The 23294-nt window shown below is 30.5% G+C and overlaps 4 protein-coding genes across 4 annotated transcripts in view; 2 read left to right on the top strand and 2 right to left on the bottom strand.

Moving 5' to 3' along the window:
• Window positions 1-2098: 2098 nt before the first annotated feature.
• Window positions 2099-3219, bottom strand: LOC101504255 (protein PAL OF QUIRKY-like). The gene is made up of 2 exons (XM_004515812.4): window positions 2996-3219; window positions 2099-2887 (listed from the first exon to the last, which is right to left on the bottom strand). The coding sequence occupies exons 1-2, from the start codon at window positions 3138-3140 to the stop codon at window positions 2439-2441; spliced, it is 594 nt and encodes a 197-aa protein (XP_004515869.1). The 5' UTR covers window positions 3141-3219; the 3' UTR covers window positions 2099-2438.
• A 9375-nt stretch (window positions 3220-12594) lies between these two features.
• LOC101504589 (L-type lectin-domain containing receptor kinase S.1-like) lies at window positions 12595-15097 on the top strand. Its single transcript, XM_004515813.4, has one exon. The coding sequence runs from the start codon at window positions 12825-12827 to the stop codon at window positions 14793-14795; it is 1971 nt and encodes a 656-aa protein (XP_004515870.1). The 5' UTR covers window positions 12595-12824; the 3' UTR covers window positions 14796-15097.
• Window positions 15098-18769: 3672 nt separating this feature from the next.
• On the top strand, window positions 18770-21125 carry LOC101504906 (L-type lectin-domain containing receptor kinase S.1-like). Its single transcript, XM_004515814.4, has one exon. It carries the CDS (start codon window positions 19010-19012, stop codon window positions 20981-20983), a length of 1974 nt encoding a protein of 657 aa, XP_004515871.1. The 5' UTR covers window positions 18770-19009; the 3' UTR covers window positions 20984-21125.
• A 185-nt stretch (window positions 21126-21310) lies between these two features.
• Window positions 21311-23294, bottom strand: part of LOC101505212 (ferric reduction oxidase 8, mitochondrial) — a 3802-nt gene continuing 1818 nt past the window's right edge. Inside the window, exons 6-9 of the mRNA XM_073363327.1 lie at window positions 23118-23294; window positions 22768-23026; window positions 21927-22606; window positions 21311-21837 (exon numbers count right to left, since the gene is read on the bottom strand). The exon at window positions 23118-23294 is cut by the window's right edge and continues 5 nt beyond it. Of these exons, the coding sequence (XP_073219428.1) occupies window positions 21656-21837; window positions 21927-22606; window positions 22768-23026; window positions 23118-23294 (1298 nt within the window). The 3' untranslated portion in view covers window positions 21311-21655. The remainder of the gene's footprint in view (window positions 21838-21926; window positions 22607-22767; window positions 23027-23117) is intronic.

Here is a 23294-nt window from a genome sequence, read left to right as displayed (position 1 = left end):
TTCTATATGAATGGCTAAATTATAAGTTTGTTGTTTTTATCATTTTATACTTTATTTGATAATTATCTATATTTCATATAGTATTGTTTAGCATAATTGCCACAATTGTAAAACAAATTTTCACGTTTTTTGTGTGTTTCCCTTTTAGTTGGTGGTGGTTGTTATCTCTTCACTAAATCTTTGTGACTTATCTCTCCATGTTGTTTATTTTTTTCATATTCACAAACAGTTGAGTAGCAAATTATGAGTAGATTAAAGTCTCAATCATTTTTTTGGTAGGCCTATTTGGTCGATGACTCTTACGTAAAGTATTTGTTGAGTCGTGATATATTTTGCAACTATTTTGAGTTTAAAAAGTCTTTTAGATATATATTAAATATTAGATTTGTCATTTGAAATATTGACTGAGTTGAAAGTTTGAAACATAATTTTAAATTTGAAAACATTAAAGTTACATAAGATACTCTATTGAAATCTCGAGAAAATATTATATATTTTTGGAATGATTGATATTTATAACTATGAAACTCGTTTAATTATTAAGTTAACTAGTAAACTTGTCAGACTGGAAGTATAATTTGAGCCTCATCGACGCTGTTCGATTTTCGAATTGTGACACCACTTAATCACTCAAATAAAAATTCTATTGTAGATTTTATTTTTCTTTTGAAATAGCTAATATTAATAATTAATTATTAATTATATTAAGGGAAAATAGTTGAGCACATGGTTTTCTTATCTTTGCCAAACCATTTTTTTAAAATGGAGAAAAACTCTATTGCAGATTTGATTCTTAGCATTTTAATTTTATCTAGAAAAGAAGTTGATATGCAAATTTTATTTTACAAGAAAAATAAATTTAATTAAAATGTTAAAAATGAGAATTGTACAATCAAATAGATTATGTATTAAAATATTTTTATCTATATTTTGATATCAACAAAAAAAGTCAACAAAACAGAGGTACTGACGAAAAAATATCAAACCAAAATTTTATTCCTAACAACCTAATTACTTTCTTCTACATATGATCAACACTTAAGAATAATGCAATGTCTATCTTCTTTAATGTTATCCATCTTCGAAAAATATATATTTGCAGATGTTTATTCATAATGATTATAAGTGGTCTCTGAGATGATTGATTCAAATACATATTGACAAATTACATGTAAAATTGGGAGAATGTTGAATTCGATGATAACCTTCATTAGTACCTAACTCAAAATATTATACCAACTAAACAGATTTTTCTTAGGTATTTTAAAAAACACATGAAATACAAACTCAAAACTCTCAACGAAATATAAATTCAAAATGTTGCATTAAGACGGTAAACAATGAATAAAATAACGTTGAACTTACACAACGAAATCATAAAATAAAATAAAAAAATAATTTAAAAATATTTAAATACCACTTATCTAAATTTAAAGAAAATATAAAAAAAATTAAAAAGATAATTTTATGGCAAAAATAACCCTTAAATCACCTTTTCTAATTGAAAAAAGTACATAAATGGATGGGCGACGCTGCTAGGTTAGCATAGGATGATTTCGACTGCTTAGAAAAATATGGACAACTTGGATTGATAAATGTGGATAAAAATATAAAACAAACAATTATTATATCCAATTATTTTTATAAAATACAATTAAATTATAAATCAACCAATAAAAATTAATATATTTAATCTTTAATACAAACTAAATAAATATATCAATTGCTTCTTATAAAAAAAATTTAAAACTTTACACAACTTTCAAAATTATTATTCCTATATGATTTAACCATTTATATAATGTCACAACTCAAACAAGTGCATTAATCATTCGGGAACATCTAGAAAGATTCTGATAAAGATGATGATGCTGAATGATGAGGATGTAAATAAATGAGTGGAGAATTTCATGGATTAAACTAAATGATCCAACAATTTCAAAAAGACCAAGTTTTTCACTCAAGCAGTTAACACGTAGGCAGAGTTTGCATCTAGCATATTCCAACTGTCACCACAATACAAAGTTCATGCCCCGATCTTTTCTTCTTAACCTCATAAATAGAAAAACAAAAGGCACAATAATACAAATCAAGGAGGTTAGGAATAATCTCAATTCTCACCCAAAAGAACAGTTGAAACTGACTAGTGAGTAGTGACTACCACCATTACTATTAGTATTACAATTACCAACGATTTCAAGCTAAAGCTTTATTTCTTTTCTATGGTAGTAGTATCTAGCTTTTTACATAGAAAACAGAGCAAGAATCAGATTAAAAAAAAAAAAACTCAAGCAGATAAAAAAAAGAAGCTCAAGCTCTAATTCAAATCTCTTCGTGCTATTTACACCCTAAAATCGATCGAGTACCGATCTTTGATATTTTTCATCGTCATCATCATCAACCATTGTCTAACTTGTATTCTCCAACATAACTTTGCATCAATGGCAATAATTATTATAGAAGCGGTAAAGAGATCTAGGGCTTCCATCTAATTCCCCCGTGTAACAGCTACCTTTCACCGTCCCGTTTCGAATACCAATTGGATACCCAACTGAAACCGGCGAACCATTAAGCCGGTCGAACCGATACGCCGCCGCATACGGCAGTGATTCCAGGGAGGTGTAAAGAGAACCAGAAGGAGAATGAGTTGCACTGGAAAAAGAAGACGGAGGAGGAGATAATTTCTTAAAAAACTTAGGCGGTGAAAGAATGGCTCTGATCTTCAAAGGATGAGTTAATGATAAAGAAGCTCGATTATATTCTTGGATTATATTTGTGAGATCTTCGTCGCTGGTGATTGAAATCAATGTTTCTAAATCTCCGTTTGGTAATGGAGATTTCAGCGTGACTGAAGAACCGCACAATTCAACAAGCTTCACAATTAGTTCTGCAAAAGATACGGTAATGAATAAATAAATAAATAAATAAATAAATAAATAAATAAATTGAAGGAATATGAAAGTGAGATCGAATAAGAGAATGGTGAGAAACGAACCTGAGAAAGAAATGGGGAGATGGAGAGCGAGGACTCTAGTGTGGCCGCCGAAGTAGCGGAGTTTGCCGTCTGTGAGGCGGGGGAGAATTATTCCGCCGTAGCTACAGAGGAACTTAATAGTAGTATTTTTGGTATTTGATTCCATTGGTAGGAGTTACGTGAACGAGTTAAGTGATTACAGAGTGAAGAGTGTGGTCGCTTGAAAATTCTTGTTGCTTGGTTTCACGGGAATTTATAGGAGGAGGAAAGCCTACGTTACGTTACTGTGAGATCACACAACACGCCAACACGGTGCGGTTTCTATCAAGAATCACCTCAAGGATATTATCTATATGAATATTATTGTAATACGATTATCTATCTATTTAATTTTGATTTTGATAATTAAATAAATTATTTTTATGATTAAAATTAAATTTTTAATTAAATTCATAACAAAAAACATCAACTCAAATTAGATATTAAAACTTAAAATTTAAATATTAAATCTAAAATTTAATCAAATTTATTAATAATTTAATTTAATAATAATTTTAAATATACAGCAGAAGTTATCTAATGTCATAAATTTTATTTTAACATTAATTTTAATGATTTGTTCTAGTAAAGATAAATATTAAATTTAAAAGATTCTAAGATATTCTCTACAACAAACCCAACACCGTTGTATACTTTTTTTTTTATTTAAAAAATATTATTTTGACATTTGTCAAATAAGGGTTTTATTTGGGGAAAAAACATATGATAAGATTTTTTTTTGGCAAATATGATAAGGATTTTTTAAAAATGTATTAAGGGTTATTTAACTTTTTATTATAAAGTATTTCTAATTTTTAGAAAATAGTATTTTTAATTATGTCACGAAACATTTAGATTAATACGGGAAACATTTTTCAACATTTAATATGTTTTTGGAGTAAAAAGAACATATAATATAGTGGAAATTTTTTTTAACAAATAGTTTAGTGATTAGACTTACCCAAAAATTAAAAAAATTAAGCTTAAATTAAAACTACTCTATAGCAATATTCTTACAACTACTAATTAAACAGTGCACTTTCTCCTATAATATTATGGAAGAAAAGAGTGTTTTTAAAATATTAAGAACAATTTTTCACTTGTACTATTTAATTTGTATTAATTTTTTCTATGGACAACAACAATTATTTCAAGTCACAAATCATTGGTTAAAAACATTAAAAAACAATAAAGTTGTAAAACACAACCAATTTCTCTTTATAAATAATTACACATTTCTCTTTCTTCTTGTTCTTCAATTCGAGATTTTGAGCTAAGTGATGTATGAAGTTTCGAAGCAATTCGCTATGTAAAAGGGAGCATAATCAAAGTGGAGCTAGTTTATAAGGATAAGAGGTGTTATCTAATTGTAATAATTTAGTATTTTAGTTTTGACATAGTTGGTAATTTGTGATGTTAGGTGAGATTGGAGCGGTGCTGCTTATTTCCTGCTAGCATTGAGGTACGCTGTGGATTTCATTGTAATATTTGCACATCTTGTGCTTTTAATGGTATTAAAAAGTTCATTAAATCACTTTTCCCCGCCTTTCATATAAATATGTGTACACATAATTTGTTCTTATTTTTTTGTTTTGAATGTGGTATTATTTTATTCATATCTTAATACGGTGTTATTTGATTTCTTATTTTATTATGATATTTATTTTATTCAAATTAACATAATAAATTTGATTAATTATAAATTTAATTAATAATTTTTTTCTATTTTTTTTGTCAACCAATCAAACTCGAAGCTAGTATGCATAGTTCCGAAATCTACGTTGTTTGCGACAAGTGTTAGTTAACTTACCGAATCAAACATTGTTAGACACTACCACTCAATTCAGCAAGTTGGCCCAATCAACCTGACAATCTCATCCATCTAAACATGTAAGGCCAGTGAGATCACTAACATAATTCTTTTCGTGTTAAATTTTAACATAAAAGAATCCAAGTCTTCTCATTAATGTAAATATAGACAACAAATACACGCATGCATAAAGTATGGGTTTTCTTGGCGACGCGTGTTATTTGATGATTTAGTACATACCAACTTGGTTTCATATGTTTCTGTCTGTCTCACTCTCAGAACACCCCTCACATGCTTCTACTCATATTATTCACGAATCCAATTCAACGATACCCCACATTCCAAGACGCTACCTAGAGCATACAATGGATAACTGGACAAACTAACCGTCTTTACAAATTCTTTTCACTTTTGTTTGTTTGGAAGTAATCCACTAAATTAATAGTTTTTGAAAACCTAAGTCATTGTTTGTTTATGATTTTTATATTATTTTATTTTTGTTATAATAATTTTTTAAAATAAAATTTTAAATAAAAAATAGTTTAAATAGATTATCTTAAAATATAAATTTATGCATTACATTTATTTACTATAATTTTTTTATAATAGAATTTCAAAAGATGATTAAAATAAAATACTTTTTTTAAAATTTAATTTTTATTATGTTAATTTTTTTAATAATAAATATAAATTATTTAATGTTAAAATATTGTTTCTGTCTTATTTTGTGTCCCAACATCATTATTCTTTTTTATTTATAAAAAATGAATCTAAACACAACTTCTACCATTTTTAAGTAAGTTCTTATAAAAATTATTTTTTAAATTAAAAAATCAATTTTTTAAAATCTTAAACAATCAGACTATCATTTTAAAATCGTTTATGATTCTGTAAAACATTGCACAGTTACATCTCTTTATCAACACTAATTTATAAGACAGTTTAAAAGTGTTGACGTAACTTGTTAAATGTCATCTGAAATTTATGTGCAAAAAAAATTAATTAAAATATATTTATCTTAAAACAATTTATTTATAAAATCACTAGTAACAAATAATTTTTTTATCACATGGTATTAAATCGGTTATCATCCAAGTTAACAAATGAGGGGCGTGCATAGTACATAATTAAAATAAATAAAAAATTAGACGGTGATAATTTTTTAAATATTTAAAAGTTATTTAGAACGTGTCATTATTTACATATACTAGTTACAAAAACGAGGCGGCGACAATTTTATAAACATGTGAATTTTGTTTAATGTGATTATAATAATTGATGTATCGTTAATAAAAAAACATATATCATAGCGTGTTTTGGTTGCAATGGATCAAGAATTCTAAAAAATCTCTATTTGCGGTTTCACTCACATCCGTTGTTCATTCCTTCTGCTTCATCTTTCTTTCTCTCCATTCCTATGTTTCTTCTCCTCGCCATTGTTTGTGTGTCGTTCTATTATTTATAATGTTTGTTGTTGTCAGGTCAACTTTAGGTCAGTTTATTTATTTTTCAATTTTAGATTTATTTCATAATTTAATTTTACACTTGTTGAATACATGTGTGAAATAAGGGGAAAAGGAAAAGTTATGTACATTTTTTTTATTCACTTTACAATCTATTACTTATAATTTATTATAGTACCTTGTCAACTTATGAGATATGGATATAAAGAGTAAAGTTGAAGTAGAAAGAGATGAAAATTTAAAAGTAACTTCAAATGAGTTTATGTATAAAAATATTTATTATTTTTCTATCTTGCAACAATAAGTTGTATGAGAAAAAAAATAATAAAGAAAATAATATTGGTATTTTTCTTTTGTATGATAATCAAATTAGTTATTTTATTTCTGTCAACTTTTTGAGTTTTAGATAATTTTAAAATATATTTATAATTTCATACTCATAAGATTACTTTGAAAATTCTTTTGACATAAGATGACGAGGATGATGTTATTATTATGGTCAATTGCGAGTCTTCACCATGTTGAGATAATATATAATATATATACCACTTATTAACAATTTAATTATTACTCTAACCAAATATAAACATACTTTATTTTTCTTCATTTAAATTCTTTGGTATTTGACTACCTTTACGTGTTTTTAGTAATTTATTTATCTTATGATGAATTTTGTAGTTGATAGAATATATAATATGGTCATGCTACTTTAATAATTTGGCTATCTTACAAACAATGATGTTTTCCTCTATTTTAGCCTAGTTTACTATCTTTATATTTTTAGAATATAAAGTTGGTCATGATGTCTTTAATTGTGTAATCTTTTGTTTGTTTGTTTGGTTTTGTAGTTTTCATACGTGTTGTAGACTTTATATAGGTGTCATGACAAAAAGAAAAGAGATGCAAAATTATAAAGTAAAATTATAAAGTAGTAACCCAACATAAATTGAGGAGTAAGAGTTTTCTCAACCTTAAAAGTAGTGTATCTTGAATGTTGGTGTTATAGACATAATCAATAGTATTAGGTTCTATCGAAAATTTTAGTAGATATATAATGTCTATTTTTTAGTAGTGTATTTTGAGTTTATTTAGTCTAGTTTCTATATATATACATGGATTAACATACTTTATGTTCTAAATGAGTTTTATATAAGATTATAATTGTTTATGAAATTTTAGTTGATATTAGATTTTACTTATGTATATATAGAGAGAAAAAAATACAATTTTTTACAAAAAAAAAAAAAAACAATAGACTTTTTGAGTCGATTGAAGTTTTATCGACTTATCAACAAATAATTTTTTAAATAGTTTATTTTTAAGTTTCACGCATAATCAACTTAACAAATCATTTTTATCTAACTTAAAAGGTATATATATATATATTTTTTTTTACTGAAATAGATATCTTGACAAAATCAAATTTTTGCACAGTAAATGAATTTTGATGAATAAATTGAAGTTATACCTTATGTCACGTACATGTTATTTCAATTGAAAACCTTGTTGTATGATTTTGGATTACTAACTTACCATGTTTGTAGTGTGCTTTTTACCTAATCTGATTGCGTTTACAATTGCGCTGATTAATAAGCACTAGTAACAGCATTTATTTAACTGTTTTAATGTTTTATCTTGCCATGTTTAGCTATTAGAAGTTGTGCTTTGTTGTCCTCTGTTATTTGTTATTTTTGGACAGCCTGTTATTTGTTATGATAAAATGAACATTCATATCTGTTAGACTAGATATAGGGCAATGCAAATAAAAAAACTATAAACCAGCGTATGATATAATTACATTAAGTTGTTTTTTTAATTTTTTTAAAATATTAAATATATATTAAAACATAGACTTAATCACTCACCTCTTTAAAATTTTCCTTAATCTTCAAAAAAATCAACTCACAAACACTCTGAATAATACTTTTATTCAACGCCATCAATAGAGTACGATATACAAGAAATAAGTTGGCAAAACAGGTAAACTATTATTAATATAGAAAAATGAACAATTATATGGTTCCTACCAAATATTACTTTATTATGGCTCTATAAAACTTTCAGCATGACTTAAGGTATATTTTATTCTTAACTCTCACTCTTCTTAAATATTATACTAATTTAAACGTTAAAATGTTTGTAAATACTCTCTAACGAAGATTTCCGATCAAACCTCACCCCATGAGGATTTGTTTCTTTTACCGATTTATTACACTGTAAAATCCTCCATCTTTTTCGATAATTTTGAGTTCCAAACGGAACAAATCATTTAGATATGCTCTAACCTTGAATATTCATATTGCATAGTTCTTTGCTTTCTTTTGTCTATGATATTTTATTATATGCTGGGATTTGATGCAGCCTCGCCAAATATACAATTTAGTAATTTAGAGATAGTAGTAGGTTGACTTATGTTTTATAATATAATACTCCTGTAATTTTATTTTTATAAGAGATAGTTAAATTTTCTTTTTCTGAGTCTTTTTAAAAAATACAGTTGAATTAAAAGTTGATTAATAAAAATTAACATTATAAATTAAATATATTAATTTTTGTTGATTAAAATTTAATCCAATTATTTCTTATAAAAAATCCCTAAAAAAAATATATGTTTTTGAGACTTAAACTTTTTCATCTATACATGCTTCTTACGAGGAATGAAATAGACTATTGCTTTCGTCTCTAGTTATAAGTATTTTTAGAAAAAAATTGTCCTTAATATAAGTATTATTTTAATTTATTAGGTGAATCTATTATTATTTGTTCATTCATATCCTTATTAATACTATTAAGTTTTTTATAATATATTATTCTTGACAAATAATTTTTTTAAATATAAAAAATTAAATTTAATATATTCACATACATGAATTATTTAAAAGAAATTAATATACAAAAAGAACATAGTAATATACTATTATTTTTTCTTAATAAAGGTGAAAAAAATATTAAACGAAATTGAAATATCATCGTTTTGTCACTAAACAATTAGTTCTAAAATCAAATGCGAAGTTCATGTTTTATAAACAACATTCATGGCAGGTGTCAAAAAATAAAATAAAAATAATAATATAACAGGTTAAAAAATAATGAAAAGTAAAAGCTGTAAATGACATCTATACATAAAAGACATAAAACAAGGATGGTTGTTATAATGTTATAAGGATGGTTGTTATAATGCTATGAAAATAGATTATTTTCCTACTTAGTATACTTTTAAGTTTTGAAATTGAATATCAATTGCACATATCTGATAGATAGTTGAACTTTCCACTCACATCTGTTGTAATTTTGATTTTCGATCGATATTCTGCAATCAATACGATTCATTATAAATTCTCAATAAAATGTGATGGTTCTCCTTGACCTTTGTAAGATAGTTTGTTTCTCTTAATTTAATTTTTTATTTATAAGACAAATTTGAAATAAATTATGGAACATAATTTATGGAGTCAACTATCAATTCCTCTCCTGAAATTGTAATTGTCGATTAAAATGTTTCCTTAAATTTACGTTTCGTAAATCTTTTTTCAGATTTTAACTCTATTAAAGACGCTAGCGTGTCATGTTAAGTGATACTGTAACACATAAATGTAAATGTCACGTTACATAAAACATTTTAACAATAAATAATGATATTAAAAGGACTAATTTTTTTTCAAATATCGAGTATGCACCGATCCATAATTATATTATTATATATCCAGTTTTCAAATCCAATAAAGAAGTCCCATTATAGCAATAACAATTATAGGAAATGTATACACAACAAAGTTTAGACGTGCAAAAGACTTTGTATTTAGCATTTGACTTTGATTATGAGTTTGTTTTTTAATAGAAAATTAGAAAAAGTTTCATGCAAGAGTAACCAAAAGGGATTAATAATGTTGACACCTGTTGAAGTTGAGATTTTAGGTTTGTAACTGTGTATCATACCAGTCTCCAAAAATTGTATTATTGGCGCTTTAATTTGTTCTGCATGTTTCCATGTTGTTGTCTAACTTGGGTTGACTTTAGAAGCCCGAGAGAAATCCAACCTGCGGTTATGAAAATAATCAGTAATTTTAGAAAGTAATTGTTCTTCGCCCACAAACATCATTACATATGTTTTCACAAAAATTATAGACTTTTCGGTAGGAGCGATCAAACTATATTATAGAGCACATAATCGACATACATCAATTTCATAAACATCTTAAGACATCACTTAAATGTTTTAACTTCATAAACATCTTTAAGACATCACTTAAGTATTGGAATTCAACTAAATTCCGTACGTAGTTTTCAGATTTAAATGTTTTATATTTTGTGTGCAATTAAGTCTTTCAATAATACACTTTAATAGAATATATGGAAAAAAAATTGAGATAATTTTTATATTGATCAAATAAAAAATTATTACAATAATATGTATAATGAAATTTATATAACCAAAATAGATGAATTAATTTTTAACTAAGATAATTAATAACTAACACCTAACTAAATTAATTAATTTGTAACTAATTTTATCTCTATTATATTCTCTCAAATTGAAAGGTGATTGCGACGCTTCAAACTTGAGATGAATAATATAATATTAGAACAAAAAAAAAGATATAATTAAAAAAAACGTCGAAATATATCGACTAATGAATTTTGAAATGCTAAAATAAATTAATTAAAAGATCTTTTGAAGATTTATTTTTCGTTTTAAATAAGAACAAAAAGATTATAATGCAATCTTGTTTCTTTCCTTTTTTTGTTATAGTAGGTGTTGAATTGAATTTATAATCTCATGTAAAATTTGTTTTTTTATTAACGACATATCATGTGCAACTCCTTAGTCATTAAGATTTCTAAATGAGAATCCAATTATAGATTTTCTTTTTAAAAACAAGAACAATCTTGTTTTATTGTTGTTGGTGAAACTTTCATCCAAAATCTTGCTTGCATTTTTTTTTTTAATAAAAAGAAAGAATTTTGCCACCAATTGTTGTTGATGTGCTTAAGAAATCTTCAACAGATGCACTTCACTTCATCTTTTTCATACTTGACGAAAGTTGTTGATGTTGAAACAAAGTAGATATCAAATCATTGAAGATGTCTTGAGTTTTGAAATGATTTTATAGAAAAAACATGTTGCCCTTAAAAAAAACATTGTCTTACGAGTTTTTTTTTATCATCGTCGTTATGATGAGACAACTCTAACTTGAATTTTGAGAGAAAAGTAGAAGAAAATAAAGAAAGAGGAGAAATAATTAGTTTTGAATGGAAAATAGAAGAAAAAAATTAACAAATTGTTCAATAATAAATTAAAAAAAAGAAGATAAATCAATTAAATTTATATAAAAAAATTTCCCAATAAATATTTAAAAAAAATAGCAGAATAATTAATTTTTACACCATAATAGAATTTGTAAAATATTGATATTAAATATAATTTTTATATTAATCAAATAAGAAAAATTATTACACTAAATAACTAACTTATAACTAACACCTAATTAAAATAACTCACCTATAACTAATCTTATATCTATATTACACTTTAACATATACATTATTACTACCTATGACATTTAGCAATGAATCGTTTACAAAGGATGAATTTGAAAAATAACTTATAAAATCGAAGGTTAAACAAAAATTATTCATATTTTCAAAAGACTAATTCAGAAACATTTTTATAAAGTTAAACATTTTGGTCTACCTAATCAAATTTGGTGTGCATGTTTCATGAGTGTGATTAAAAAATCACATTAAATTACTACTTTTTTTAAACTATAAATCTTAACTTATGTTTCACGAAATTTTTTCAATCTCACCAAATAATTTTGCAGTAAAAAAATCAACACAAAAAATGATATTGAATACAAAAAGCTAGATTTACGACTCCAAAGTCCTACCGCCACGCTTCCATCACTATTGTAAATTTGTGTAACTGAATTCTAAAAATTGGTTTCCTTTTTGTTTGAGAAAGCAGCAAAATGGATGAGAGTGCACATAGGATGATGACAGCGTGCTGGTCGACGACGACAGCGCACAAAACTACGACGGTGTGTGGTTCGACAGTGGTGCACAGCAGCAACGCGTAGGACGATAGCAGACGATGAGACGATAGTGGTGGCAACTTAAACCTTTAGCTTGCAGCTTTTTTCAAAATGATCAAAATGTTGGACACGTGGCTTGATATGAAATGTGTGATTTATCTAAAAGACGAGATTATTCAAATGATTTGGTGCAGATCCCGCCTTAAAGGCAGATAATCAAAATCCTAAATTAATCAAGGAAGTTGAATTTAAAAAATATGTCCATAAAAAGTTGAATTTAAAAAAGCAAGTACTAAACCAGTACATTTGAAGACTATTCAAGCAAGCTTTCTATACCCCTTGTAGACTGCCATTGAATGTTCAAACTTCAACGAACCCTCGCAAACGGCAAACCGCAAGTCATCTATTTATTTAGTATTTATTCCAAAAATCCTTTGAAGTTTACATTCACACTATGTAACTAACTCATCCTGCCTCCCGCAATCGCCGGCAAAGTAGTCTCCGGCATGGCTACAGCAGTGTTCCATATCCTATATTTTCTCCTCTTTATTCCCTCCACTCTATCCCTCAATTTTATCTTCAATTCCTTCACCACCACCACCACCACCAACCTCACTCTCATCAACGACGCCCACGTCGAAGCCCCCGTCATCCGCATGACCAACGACTCCAACACTAACTCTATTGGCCGAGTTTTCTACCCCACAAAGCTCCCCGTCATTAAACCTTCCTCCAACATCTCTTCCTTCTCCACTTCCTTCATCTTCTCCGTCTTGCCACAATCCCCAAACAATCCTGGTTTCGGTCTAGCTTTCGTCCTCTGCAACACCACTTCCCCTCCGGACGCACTCGCCAGCCAATACTTCGGCTTATTCACAGACGCCAACTCCCCCGCCGTTTTCCCCCTCCTCGCCGTCGAATTCGATACCGGACAAAACCCGGAGTTCAACGACAGAGACAATAACCACATTGGAATCGATCTCAACAACGCCGAATCCATAAAGCAAACCCCCGCCGGATACTACAATTCCACCGGAAGCTTCGTTCCGGTTCAAATGAATAGCGGAGAAAACATCCAAGCCTGGATCGATTTGGACGGCAATAAATTGGAGATAAACGTTACCGTTTCCCCAATTGATGTTTCACGCCCAACGAAACCAACGCTTTCGTATAGAGATCCTAACATTGCTAAGTACCTTTCTCCTGAAATGTTCGTTGGTTTTTCAGCTTCGAAAATGAATTTGATTGAGGCACAAAGAGTTCTTGCATGGAGTTTCAGCGATTCAGGAACTGCGAGAGAGTTAAACACAACGAACTTACCGGTGTTCAAACCAGAACCGTCGTCACTTTCCGGCGGAGCAATTGCAGGAATTGCAGTTGCTTGTTTTGCTTTCACATTGACTTGTGCGAGTTTGTTGTTATTATTCATTTGGTGGCGAAACAGAAAAACGAAAGAAGAAGATGATGAAGTTCAAGATTGGGAAATGGAATATTGGCCACATAGATTCTCGTATGAGGAACTAAAAATAGCTACTAAGGGTTTTCAGAAAGAGCATCTTCTAGGTTTTGGAGGGTTCGGAAAAGTGTACAAAGGAACACTAACAAACAAAACGTTAATTGCGGTGAAGTGCGTTAACCACAATTCTAAACAAGGGTTAAGAGAATTCATGGCGGAGATTTCAAGTATGGGAAGGCTTCAACATAAGAATTTAGTACAGATGAAGGGATGGTGTAGAAAAGGTAATGAACTTATGTTAGTTTATGATTACATGCCTAATGGAAGCTTAAACAAGTGGGTTTTTGATAATCCGGTGAAAATTTTGGGATGGGATCAGCGCCGTCGGATTCTTGTTGACGTGGCAGAGGGGCTTAACTACCTTCATCATGGTTGGGATCAGGTTGTTATTCATAGGGATATTAAATCAAGTAACATTTTGTTGGACTGTGAAATGAGGGGAAGGTTGGGAGATTTTGGTTTGGCTAAGCTTTACCAACATGGACAAGTTCCGAATACTACACGTGTGGTGGGAACTTTGGGGTATTTGGCGCCGGAAATAGTGAGGGTTGCCGCGCCGACATCAGCGAGTGATGTGTATAGTTATGGGGTTGTGTTGTTGGAGGTGGGCTGCGGAAGGAGGCCGTTGGAGATGTCGGTAGTGGATGAGGAGGTGGTGCTAATTGATTGGGTGAGAGAATTGTATGCGAGAGGGTGTGTGGTAGATGCTGCGGATTGTAGGATTAAGGGTGAGTATGATGTTTGTGATATGGAGATGGTGTTGAAACTTGGGTTAGCTTGTTGTCATCCTGAGCCTAATAGGAGGCCTACTATGAAGGAAGTTGTTGCGTTGCTTCTTGGGGAGGATGTGGCAGAGGTGCCGGGGAATGTTTTGTCTGATTTGGCTCGCGGGGATGGCAATGGTGGTGTTGGCGGGGAGTCGGAGGAGGAACTGCCTTTGCAGTCCAACTCTCCTGTTTGATTAGTGACTCGAGGACATATAGTTGGACTTTCTTTTTCATGGATTTCTCTGGATTGTGTTTTGATAAAGGGAAATTTTCCCTATACTAGTATTAGCAGCCTTGCATCGGAAGGGAAAAACTTTCTCGATAAGATCTATGTTGGTTGCAATTTAGTTACCTCTAATTATGTAATTACCTCTAAAAGCTTAAAGGATGTATGTAAAACATGAAATATTGTACTGTAATTTTATTGATGAATGTAATAAAATCAGAAGCATAAAATTGAATTTGGAACTGTTTTGGTTTACATTAATATATATGAGTTGTTTGTGTTTAGTTTCCTGCAGAACTGAACTCTGTGCTTCTAAGTGATCCTCGTAAGGATGATGCAGCAGTTATACCGTGTGTTACCTTCATCAAAAGATCTTGACTACCAATCAAACAGTGATCAAATGCCTCAAAAATAATATAAGAAAGAAGTTAAAGATAGAAAGAATAGACATGTTACCAATTAGAATAACAATTGCATGGAAAAAGCAATTAAAAAGTACACACATTATATTCAAGTTAAACTGTGTTAAAACATGTTTTAATCATACCTGTAACTTATTATAAATACCCATTTTTTGAGTCCCGTAAGTTCTGATAATTCGTATATATTCATATTATTTGAATGCAAGAGAATTAAGCGATTTGCCAAAAATTAGATTAAAAAATGTGGATGGAATAAAGTCAAAAATATACATATGACATACTCTTATACGAATAAACTTTCAAATAATAGTTTAACCGATAAGAATGAAAGCATTCAATAAGGTATACAATCAAGATATATGAAAAGAACTTTAACAACAAAAGAAAAATAAGGACAATCAGAAAACTAAAGTGCACCATCGAAGCTCATGTGGATGTTCATTTTTGGATAGAAAGGCATGATTCCGTAGCTCTCCATATGTAGTCGATCAAAAGAAACTAAATAATGAAATTTAAGCAAGGCAAAAAGAAAAGAACAACAATATAGCTAAATGTTTACTCATTATCCATAGGGATTAAATAATGCAAGAACAACAATACCTCTAAAAGATAAAGAGAACAATAGTTTATTTACAAACTGCGAATAAGAAAGTGAACACAAAATTGAGTTTGGATTCCAAAAGAGAAATGATTTAATAATTAAAATTATTAAATGCACTTTTTCTTTTTTCTCTCTTATAAATGGACTTTTAATTAAGTAACCTGAAAGAATCTCAATTCCACAAAATTACCTCACGATATAACTTTGAACGCATCTAAGAAGGGGAGACAATCAATGTCGCTAAGTGTTTAGCTGCTGCTCTGCAAAATTTCCAAAAATTAAACAGTGATGGCAGCAGATCTATTTAAAGTTGTTGGTGTTTAAAAAGAGATAAAACCAATATAAATAGCAATAATTAAAACACACAAAAATAAAAAATAAGTATACGGATGCTTATATTTAAAGAGTCACTAAAAGATGCAAACCCAAGCAATAAAACATACTCAAGTGAGCAAAAAAAAATCATTGTGGCATATTACCAAACAGATGATATTAAAGGCATCCCCTTATTTATTTTAGCACATTGAAATACCCACTCCTAAAATTATACTTTATTTAATAACTAAAACGATTTGGGAAAACAAATTCCCATATAAAATTGTGTAAGGGATCAAGATAGCATGTGAAGAAAAGCATTTGAGCATGGGAAGAAAACCAAAGCTATAGTTAGAAAATAAACATGGAGAAAATAGATTTTCAGCAAGATACCAGTTTATCAGAAGGAAAGTTATAGAGCTCTACAAAGTATCTTTTCGAGAAAATAGCAAGAGAAAGAAGAATAAAACAAGGCATAACAACTACAAATATATTGTCAAATCTTTAATAAAAACATGGCAAAATCCCCTGTATGAGAGCTTTTCAATTCAAATTCAAATTTTGATAATTGAGAATAGTATGAGAGAAGGTGTAGAAAGTTGGATGAGAGTTACATAAAGGAGGGGTTTCACGATTGAGGATCGCGTGCATTTACTCATTTTTGTTTGTTTGTGATTTGTTTGCTGAATAAACGTGTACAGGTTACAAAATTAACTTAATTATTATCATCCAATTATTTTAATTCATAAAAAGAATGATTAGGTGTGGATTGATATTATAAATTTTTTATCAATAATTTTTTTTAATTTATGACAAATTAATATTATAGTATCCATTCAAATTAATTAAATTAAGAATTTTAATATATAAATAGCATGTTGTTTAATTATTAATGATTTAATTTTAATAATATTAAAATATATTAATTTTCTAATATATAATAGAAGCCTCTTTTAAAAAATTATTATTTAATGCTGAAGTGATACGAATGACTTAATTGCTTGTAATCTAATAAAATGTGACTTAAAACAATGGTCAAAGTGTATATTATTGTGATTATGATATGCTTTATTTTAATTATTGGTTATTTGCCCCTTCGATCGAGTACTCCATAATTAAATAATTTTAGCGTATGTTTTATTTTATGGTAGAAGTAATAAAATCATGATTTAGTAGAAATATATTTTATAGTTTCTATAAAATTAGATATATTGATTAAGTGAAAAATTTAATGTGATTTGAAAATCACTTAATGTCATATTTAAATTTGGTACACTTTTTCACACATTTTAAAATAGTTGTCAATGGAAGTCAAAACAATGAGTCATAAACTAATTATGAGTCGAGATAAAAAACTGTATAAATTGAAAATGAAGAAGGCTATTATGTTCGTACTAGTTGAATTTTTTTTACTGTACAATGTTTTTTTGAAAAATTTATAGTGGTTTGTAATTGTGTCTTAAGCATCGTTGCCATAAAAATAAATATATACTTAAAATTTTACATGTGAAGTTTACGGCCCATGTTATCATGGGCCACATGTTCGCTAATTTAAGATTTCATATTCCCTAGTTTAGAAGAGTCAAACAACATTAACAATGGAGTTATCAAAATTGTTTGATGTTGTCTGAGTGGATTAACACCCTCTAGGCTTCAGATTGACTGAAGAAAACAATTAAGCAATTTTTTTTTTCTTAAAAAACCAATTAAATTTCTTAATTTTCTTGATTTCTTCATTGGCAAAAATATTATTCACCTTAATTTTTCAATCCAATTCAATTTAGTTAAAAAGAAATTCTAAAAAGCCTATAATCACTAAATTGGAAAAAAAAAAAAAAGAAACACCAAAAAAACTTTAAGTCTCTTGAAACCTATTATGAGTGATGCCATCTTGTCATTTATTCTAGTGTTGTACGTATTATATTTTAGTATGGGAGATATATTTTTTTTTATTACAAATTTTAAATATTAAAATTTTATTTTATTTTTAAAGAAAAAAGGAGTGTTAGACTGACCTATTAATTTTCACATTCCATAACGATTGTACTAGACTCAAATATTAATGGTAAATATAGTTGGTACATAAATGATCTCAAATATAAGCAAACATATGGCAAAATAAATTAATTTATTTGTCTTAAAATTTAATCTAAATACATTGATTTTTTTTGGATATATTTTTGTTTATATTTGAGAAAAGAGGAATTAAGCAAAATATATGAACACCACTTATATCAATAAGAGTAATTATACACATGCACTTTTAATTTTTCTACACTTTATTTTCCTTCTACATCTTAGTTTTTCTATTACATTACCAACACATGATATATTACATCACTTTCTCTATTTATATCTCTAGGGTATACAAATGTCTGTGGACGATTTTCATATCATTAAATGCATAAAAATGGCTATGGACGATTTTCATTTCATTAAATGTATAAAAAAACTTATTTTTCGGCCACTTTCTCTATTTACCGACATTAGATTTACTATGATATATAATATTTGCTTTATATTTTTTCTTGCTATTTTTCGGTTACCTCTCTAATTATATTTCTTGTAAAGATTTGAATGTTATGGATAATTTTTCTTAATAATGTTGACAACAATTGAAAGATTGTATCGTACCACGACAATTGATTTAAAGTAATAGTCAAGCTTTGTATACCCCTTGTAGATCGCCATGGAATGTTCAACGATGAACAAATCCTCGCAAACCACAAGCAATGTACTTATTAATTTATAATTTTTAATCCAAAAAAGCTTTGAACTATTCATTCACACCCCATACCATGTAACTCATCCTCCCCCACACTCGCCGGCGAACTAATTTCCGGCATGGCTACAGTAGTGTTCCATATCATATACTTTCTCATCATTATTCCCTCCACTCTCTCCCTCAATTTTATCTTCAATTCCTTCACCACCACCACCAACCTCACTCTCATCAACGACTCCCACGTCGAACCCCCCATCATTCGCATGATCAACGACTCCAACAATTACTCCTTCGGCCGAGTTTTCTACCCCACAAAGCTCCCCGTCATTAAACCTTCCTCCAACATCTCTTCCTTCTCCACTTCCTTCATCTTCTCCGTCTTGCCACAAATCCCAAACAGTCCTGGTTTTGGTCTCGCTTTCGTCCTCTGCAATACCACTTCCCCTCCCGGCGCACTCGCCAGCCAATTCTTCGGCTTATTCACAAACACCACCTCCCCCACCGTTTTCCCCCTCCTCGCCGTCGAATTCGACACCGGACAAAACCCTGAGTTCAACGAAAGCGACAACAACCACATCGGAATCGATCTCAACAACGTCGAATCCATAACGCAAACCCGCGCAGGATACTACGATTCCACCGGAAGTTTCGTACCAGTTCAAATGAATAGCGGCGAAAATATCCGAGCTTGGATCGAATTCGACGGCGAGAATTTGGAAATTAACGTTACCGTTTCTCCAGTCGGTGTTTCACGCCCAACGAAACCAACGCTTACGTATAGACATCCAAACATTGCTAATTACCTTTCTCCCGAAATGTTCGTTGGTTTTTCAGCTTCGAAAACCGATGGAATCGAAGCACGGAGAATTCTCGCATGGAGTTTCAGCGATTCAGGAACTGCGGAAGTGTTAAACACGACAAATTTACCGGATTTCGAACTAAAATCGTCGTCAACTTCACTTTCCGGTGGTACAATTGCAGGAATTGCAGTTGCTTGTTTTGCTTTCACATTGATTTGTGCGAGTTTGGTGTTATTATTCATTTGGTGGCGAAACAGAAAAACGAAAGAAGAAGATGATGAAGTTGAAGATTGGGAAATGGAATATTGGCCACATAGATTCTCTTATGAGGAACTAAAAATAGCTACTAAGGGTTTTAAGAAGGAGAATCTTCTAGGTTCTGGAGGGTTCGGAAAAGTGTACAAAGGAACACTAACGAATAAAACTTTAATTGCGGTAAAGTGTGTTAATCACGATTCTAAACAAGGATTAAGAGAATTCATGGCGGAGATTTCAAGTATAGGAAGGCTTCAACATAAGAATATAGTACAAATGAAGGGATGGTGTAGAAAAGGTAATGAACTTATGTTAGTTTATGATTACATGCCTAATGGAAGCTTAAACAAGTGGGTTTTTGATAATCCTGTGAAAATTTTGGGATGGGATCAGCGCCGTCGGATTCTTGTTGACGTGGCAGAGGGGCTTAACTACCTTCATCATGGTTGGGATCAGGTTGTTATTCATAGGGATATTAAATCAGGTAACATTTTGTTGGACTGTGAAATGAGGGGAAGGTTGGGAGATTTTGGTTTGGCTAAGCTTTACCAACATGGACAAGTTCCGAATACTACACGTGTGGTGGGAACTTTGGGGTATTTGGCGCCGGAAATAGTGAGGGTTGCCGCGCCGACATCAGCGAGTGATGTGTATAGTTTTGGGGTTGTGCTGTTGGAGGTGGGTTGCGGAAGGAGGCCGTTGGAGATGTCGGTAGTGGATGAGGAGGTGGTGCTAATTGATTGGGTGAGAGAATGGTATGCGAGAGGGTGTGTGGTAGATGCTGCAGATTGTAGGATTAAGGGTGAGTATGATGTTTGTGATATGGAGATGGTGTTGAAACTTGGGTTGGCTTGTTGTCATCCTGAGCCTAATAGGAGGCCTACTATGAAGGAAGTTGTTGCGTTGCTTCTTGGGAAGGATGTGGCTGAGGTGCCGGGGAATGTTTTGTCTGATTTGGCCCGCGGGGATGGCAATGGTGGTGGTGGTGGCGGGGAATCGGAGGAGGAACTGCCTTTGCAGTCCAACTCTCCTGTTTGACTTTACTGCATACTGTTGGACTTTTGTCCATTGGATTTTTTTTCTTGATTGTGTGTTGATAATGGGGAAATTTCCCTGTATATCTTTTGATATTAATCATTGGATTATTTCCACTTTCAGTCAAGTACTCATGTTCTTTGTAGTGTGTCTTGTACATGATTTACTTGTTTTCCATTTTTGTTAATTATCTTTCTTTGGATGAAAGAATATGTATTTTGCATGTCTTGAAACAGTTAAAAATAGAATACATATGAATGATGACACATGGATTGATCATAGATGATGCCACTTACACGAATGTGGGGATCTGCACGATCGCTAGGAAAATTCACCAAAAACCTTTCTTTATAGATGATTGTTTTTTAAAATCAAAAGATCTGTGTGTTAAACTTTTAAACCACATTCAAGGATAAAGTGAGAGGATTTTGATTACATTTATGCATATGTGAACATTTGAGAGGTGTGTGACATCATAACTACATTATTTGAAAAAGGATGCTCTGATGAGTGATGACTACATGTAAAAGGACACTCAGAAAGCTTATTGAAATCTATGGCTTCATGACCTACATAACTACGGGAGTCTAAAAACTTGGGAATGAAGGCAAAGGTGTACTAAATAACTGAATAACAACAGAGTTGTATTGGTATTTATGCAGCCAAATTTAGACACTAGAGTGTGAAGTTGAGAGAGTGGAAAGTGAATTGTGGTTTTGTTCTCTTTACACCTAACTTGAAACACTTGGATTCCTTCTGGTACGCCGACGCCAATGATTCCTTCATGCTCTCGGGTCCACAAACTAAAACCCCAACATCAGATCCACATGTTTCATTCTTGAACTTGCCTAATATATCTGTTCAACTCAAATGTACTAAGTTGTCAATTTTTCTATGAAGATATATACTTTTAAAAATGCAAGGAAAGAAACAATGAGATAACTACCTTTAAAATTTGGCCTTCCTCCAAAATAAACTTCATGTTCTTCAAGAGCACTCTTAGTTTCAGCTGAACTTAGATCAAAGGGTTTGATTTCTGTCTGCGACATTGGTGGAATCCCTTTCTTAAGCCTTCTCCATCTCAAGATAATTGCTATCAAGGTGCTGCAAGATAAAGCTAGTACAAAAGCAGCTATTAAAAGAAGATCCATAATCCAAGATGGAGTCTTTTCTTTTGACAATTTGGAATGCTTTCCAGACTGAATTATAGTACGGTTGAAACAGATCAGAAAAATAAGAAATGTGACGGAGCAACATCCTGTAATAGCAGCCATCCAAACTGCACTTTCAGGTCCATATGCTGCATAATAATTTGAGCTCACACTGTCCAATTGCAAGGTTCTTACTTTATTGAACTCATCTAATAGCTCCATAATTCCAACGCCTGCTTGTGTTTCTTGCGTTACAAACAATTGAAGTTGTAAATGAAATTTTTCGCTTGACTGGTTGAGTAGAATATGCGCAATTGAATGTAACAAACAAAAGTCTTGTGCCCTCTTTATCACATATACTAGTTGTATCCTTGATGGAAATTTATTTTTGTTGGTAGTTGAATCAATTTCTGCCAAAATGCTCAGAAATGGGGTTATTCCACTTCCTCCAGCAACCATAAGTAGACTGTCGTGTCTGCAGACAATTTTTCTCTTGTTATTTTGGATAATCTAATACAATTTCTATTCTTCCTGTTTTGCTCATTATAGGAACATGATATACTGATAAAAAGTGAAACTGGAGGAATAATGGTAAACAGGTCAATTAGAAGCACTAGGTGTAATGGTTATGCTCACTTTAAAAAGTCTGATGAAGCAGGTCCATAGGGTCCTTCAATTGCAATAGGTATACTTTTCCTCTTCTCAACACATTTGTTTAGTTCAGTTTGTATCAAGTCATAAAGAGTATTGGTCCACCACCCTTGACATTTTATCATCACAGACATAATAGGTTCATCAGCTTTGGAACTAGATATAATACTAAAAGAATGCCATTGAAGATGAGATATAGTTGGCATCTTCAAAGATATAACACTTGTAGGGTTATACTTCAGCCCTGCAAATGGTCGAAAACAAACCATAATTAAATGGAAAATTTTGTCTCCAAATATAATTCAATTTCAGATAGCTGTAAAGAAATTAATTACTTGGATCTTTGGGCAGAATTAGCTCCACAGCTTCGCAGGGGAAAATTCTAGCTGAAACCATGCAAGTTTTTGGGCTTGATTGAATTATTCGAAGCAGTTTGTCGAGGCTAAAAAGGAATACACCCGGGAAGACCATATAGAAATGCTTATCTCCAGCATGAAACAAGAAAAATATTA

This window comes from Cicer arietinum, chromosome 7 (assembly GCF_000331145.2).
Source record: "Cicer arietinum cultivar CDC Frontier isolate Library 1 chromosome 7, Cicar.CDCFrontier_v2.0, whole genome shotgun sequence".
In the NCBI taxonomy this organism is placed as follows: Eukaryota; Viridiplantae; Streptophyta; class Magnoliopsida; order Fabales; family Fabaceae; genus Cicer; species Cicer arietinum.
This window is presented reverse-complemented; position numbering and strand designations above follow the sequence as displayed.

What these genes read in the sequence shown, in the direction of transcription:
- LOC101504255 (XM_004515812.4), bottom strand. Translation starts at nt 3,140, where the DNA reads ATGGAATCAAATACCAAAAATACTACTATTAAGTTCCTCTGTAGCTAC. An exon ending in TCTCCCCATTTCTTTCTCAG is followed by an intron (nt 2,888 to 2,995) that starts GTTCGTTTCTCA and finishes TATCTTTTGCAG; the next exon opens with AACTAATTGTGAAGCTTGTT.
- LOC101504589 (XM_004515813.4), top strand. Translation starts at nt 12,825, where the DNA reads ATGGCTACAGCAGTGTTCCATATCCTATATTTTCTCCTCTTTATTCCC.
- LOC101504906 (XM_004515814.4), top strand. Translation starts at nt 19,010, where the DNA reads ATGGCTACAGTAGTGTTCCATATCATATACTTTCTCATCATTATTCCC.